Source organism: Lathyrus oleraceus, chromosome 1 (assembly GCF_024323335.1).
Source record: "Lathyrus oleraceus cultivar Zhongwan6 chromosome 1, CAAS_Psat_ZW6_1.0, whole genome shotgun sequence".
In the NCBI taxonomy this organism is placed as follows: Eukaryota; Viridiplantae; Streptophyta; class Magnoliopsida; order Fabales; family Fabaceae; genus Lathyrus; species Lathyrus oleraceus.
The window spans coordinates 332,288,268-332,292,548 of NC_066579.1; the positions used below are offsets into that span (position 1 = coordinate 332,288,268).

General features: G+C 21.7%; 1 protein-coding gene across 1 annotated transcript; it reads left to right on the forward strand.

The window, feature by feature from the left end:
- Positions 1 to 2,616: 2,616 nt before the first annotated feature.
- LOC127105312 (S-protein homolog 5-like) lies at positions 2,617 to 3,033 on the forward strand. Its single transcript, XM_051042487.1, has one exon. It carries the CDS (start codon positions 2,617 to 2,619, stop codon positions 3,031 to 3,033), a length of 417 nt encoding a protein of 138 aa, XP_050898444.1.
- Positions 3,034 to 4,281: the final 1,248 nt, after the last annotated feature.

The following is a 4,281-nucleotide window of genomic DNA, read 5'->3' on the forward strand; positions in this document are numbered from 1 at the left end:
TAGAGAAGTTGAAGGTCAAATCGATGTAAAAAACACTTTACCTCTGAGTTATTCCAAAATCAAAGGGTAAAGTGACAAGTTTCCATGATGCTCTTCGTTAACTTGTATGTATAACCGAAATTAAAGTCGTTTTGCATCCGAAGTCAAATCTCTTTTTTATAGTAGTGATTTTAATGATTTAAAAAATTATTATACAAATATTATGATTTAAAAATCTTTAAAATAATATAATAGAATTTTTATTGATGTGATACAATATTGATACATAAAAACATTAAATAAATAAATAGTTTGAAATTTATTTTTAATTTTAGTGACATCATATTAACATTTTTATGAGATGTTGTCATCTCCTCAATTGAATTTAAATTAATAATAAATTAAACCACATCTTAAGAGGAAAACTATGTGATGTTTTTTTTATGAGATTAATTACTATGCACTTTCAGTGTAAAAAGATTTACAATGTTGATTCATCACCATTATCTTTTGCGTTATTTTATAGATTTTTAAAATAAAAGTCAAATTTATTTCAATATCCAACGGATAGGATTAACTGACGGTGTAAAATCCTTTTACACTGCCAGTGTATATCAATTAAATCTTTTTTATTTATAAATCTAATCTAATCTTTTTTAAAAGGAGAAAATTATAACAATATGTGGGGGTTGAGGTAGGGTAAGACCTAACCCACTAAATTAAAAAATGAAATAAGAAATAATATAATGACAAAAATATATTTTACATGAAAATAGAATAATTCAGTATGAAATTTAATAATAGTAAAAAATAACATACAAATAATTATTTTTTAAATCGTTTGTGCAACTCTTCGAAAGACATAAATTAATAAAACATAACAGGGAAGAATAAAAAACGATTACTTGTTGAAAAATTTACTTTTGTAACTTTATAATTAAGTATCTTCAAATTATACATTAGAATTTTATTTATTTAAAATTCGAAAAAAAAAATAGATACAAGGAAATAATACCATATATAAATAAAATAAAATAGTTAAGTATCTTCAAATTATACATTAGAATTTTATTTATTTAAAATTCAAAAAATTAAAATTAATTATAAAGATTGACCAAACCAAGAGATTTATACTTTCGTGAGTTTTTATTTTATTAATTTTTAAATTTGTAAATTTTCTAAAATAGATAAATATAGTTATATGAAAACCAGTGTCCACTCATATGCTTAATAAAACAACCATTAATTTTTTTTTATTATATAAATTTTCCAACTTTTTAAAAAAGATAAATAAATTAAGCTCTACTCCTATGTTTCATAAAATTATCATCAAACAATTAACTTTGATAGCTAGATAGAGAAGTTTTGTGAGGATAAGCAAAGTGTAACTTGCTTTAGATATATAGATATTTATGAGTGTTTTCTTATATAATTAAAATTTAATTCAATTAATAACTACATCATTTTAAATAAATATATATAATGTTTAATTGAAAATTAAAATGTTACAAAAAAACCAGTATACACAAATATAAAATGAAAGAAAATACTATAATAATGTTAATTTTTGTGGAAAAAATATATTAATCTTAAATTTTACTAAAAACTATTTGTAATGTAATTTTTTATGGCCTATTATTTTTCACTCAAAATAAAAATAGATTATTTTACAAATAATTTTTGAAAACTTAAGTAATTTAAAATTTATTTAAAAATATGAGAAATATTTTTGTCAAGTAATTTAGTGACTAAAGTTCATCTTTTAAAGATGAATAAGTAGGATGATGTAGATTCGTCCTCACATTCCTACATATGATGTCTTTGAAATTTGAGTAAATTAAATTTAGTATTGTATATTATTAATATGTACCTCAATAAAAAAATACACATATATTTTTTTTAAAATAAAATATTTAAAGTAGTAATTTTTTATTCTTACCTAATTTATTTTATTTTAAATTTTTGTTGAACCATAATTATTAATGCATTCATGTTTTTTATTTCATGTATTATCGTCATTATTAAATATATATAACCTTATAATAAAGTAAAATATATATTTTTAAAAATTAATTTATGTATAAATTAATAATAAAAATATATAACCTTATTAATGTATTATCGTCATTATTAAAAATATATATAATAATAAAAATAATAATCTTATATATATATATATATATATATATATATATATATATATATATATATATATATATATATATATATATATATATATATATATATATATATATATATATATATATATAACTTTATATTTTATATGAGATTAATTGTTATGCATTATTAGTGTAAAAATTGTCAATGCATAATAATCATTCATCTGTATTATTTTTTAAATATTTAAAATAAAAGTCAAACATTTTAAATAAATTAGTGGTAATGACAACTGGACAGTGTAAATGTATATCAATTAAATTCATTTTATATTTTTTCAATGATCTAGTGCATTGAATATTGAAAAATAAATTGACTTAATCTTTAAAAAAATTATATTATTAAATAGAAATATATAATTCAGAATCAATGAATATAAAAAATAATATTTTTAAATATTAAGAACAAGGAGTATAAATTAAGATCTGAATGAAGCTGAGAGTTATTATAGATCTACCTATGGCAAATGACAAGTCAATTATTTTAAAATTTTCAATACTGCTAATCGTAGTAGTTGCATTTGAAGTTGGAGATGCGGTGACTGTTATAATTAAGAATGATATATCGCCATATCCAAAACCCACAGAACTCACCGTTCACTGTAAATCTAAGAACGATGATCTTGGATTTCACAACCTCGCCTTTGGCGAAACTTACATGTTTTCCTTTAGACCATTAGTGTTTCCACCCACTGCAAATACCTTATTCTTCTGCAGCTTTACATGGCCAAGAAATCCCTACCGTCATTATCTCGACATTTATGATCAAGCCAAAGATGACTGCCAAACTTGCAATTGGAGAATTAGTAAAACCGGTGGTTGTAAATCTAGTAAAGAGGATCCTGAATTTTGTCAAAACTGGAAAAGTATTGAGTAATAGATTCAAACTCAACCTTAAAGATGTAACTTTATGCATTTCCTGCTATTGAAATAATACAAATATAGTTTTTATATCTATATCGTATTTTAGTTTGAATTCGTTAATATCAATTGAGTATTATAACATTAATCTATTCGTTTTAAAATAACTTTTTGTTTAAAAATTTTATATACAGATTAAAAAATGTTATAATATTATTATAAGTTATTCTATTTTTATTAAATTAATCTTATAAATATATTAAAAATAATATATAAGATAATAATTAAAGAATACAATTAAAAAAATAACAATTGTCTATACATTGAAAAATAAGAATGATATGTATTTTAAATTTTTTTTTAAATAAAGATAGTATCAATATGAGAATTTTTTTTTAAAATATCCAAAAATTTTAAAAAAATTTCAAAAATATACAATTTTTCAAAATAATTACACAAATGGCCAATTTTGGCCATTTTTTACACTTAGGCGCCACCCTAGTTGGCGCCTACCCTTAATGGGTAGGGCAAGTCGCCACTAGGAGTGGCGCCTATGCCCATTCCTATTTATTTTTTTTTTATTTTTTTTAAATGTTATTTTTTTTGTTTTTATAATTTTTTTTATTTATAAATTTATATTTTTTATTAATTATATTAATTTATGTTAAGACATATATATAAATAAATTTTTTTACAAGATATATATATATATATATATATATATATATATATATATATATATATATATATATATATATATATATATATATATATATATATATTAATTTATATATATATATATATTAATTTATATATATATATATATATATTAATATAATTTATAAGTAATTAATATTATTTGTAAATTTTTGGAAAAAAAATTAATTTATATACGTATAAAGATATGATAGACAATATTTTTAAAGATAAAGATAAAGATATAAAGATAATAAACAGAAAATATTTTTATTTAAATAATAGACAAGACAAATATTACAAAGATATGATTAATCACATATGATGCGGTCCCTGGTACGATCCGCACGGGGGAGGTCTAGTTACTCGCCTAGACGGTTCACGTGGTGGTGGTGCTTCCCTATTACCACCCCTTGCCCTAACGCGCCCCCTTGCCGCTTGCCGTTGTGGTTGGGTCGAAGTCCCTTCAGTGCTGTAGGAAAGACGGGTCCCCTCTGCGCCCTCGAAGCTTTGTCTCGGTGGGACAAACTGACTACTGCTGGGTGCGCCCTCGAATTGTGGTCTTTGG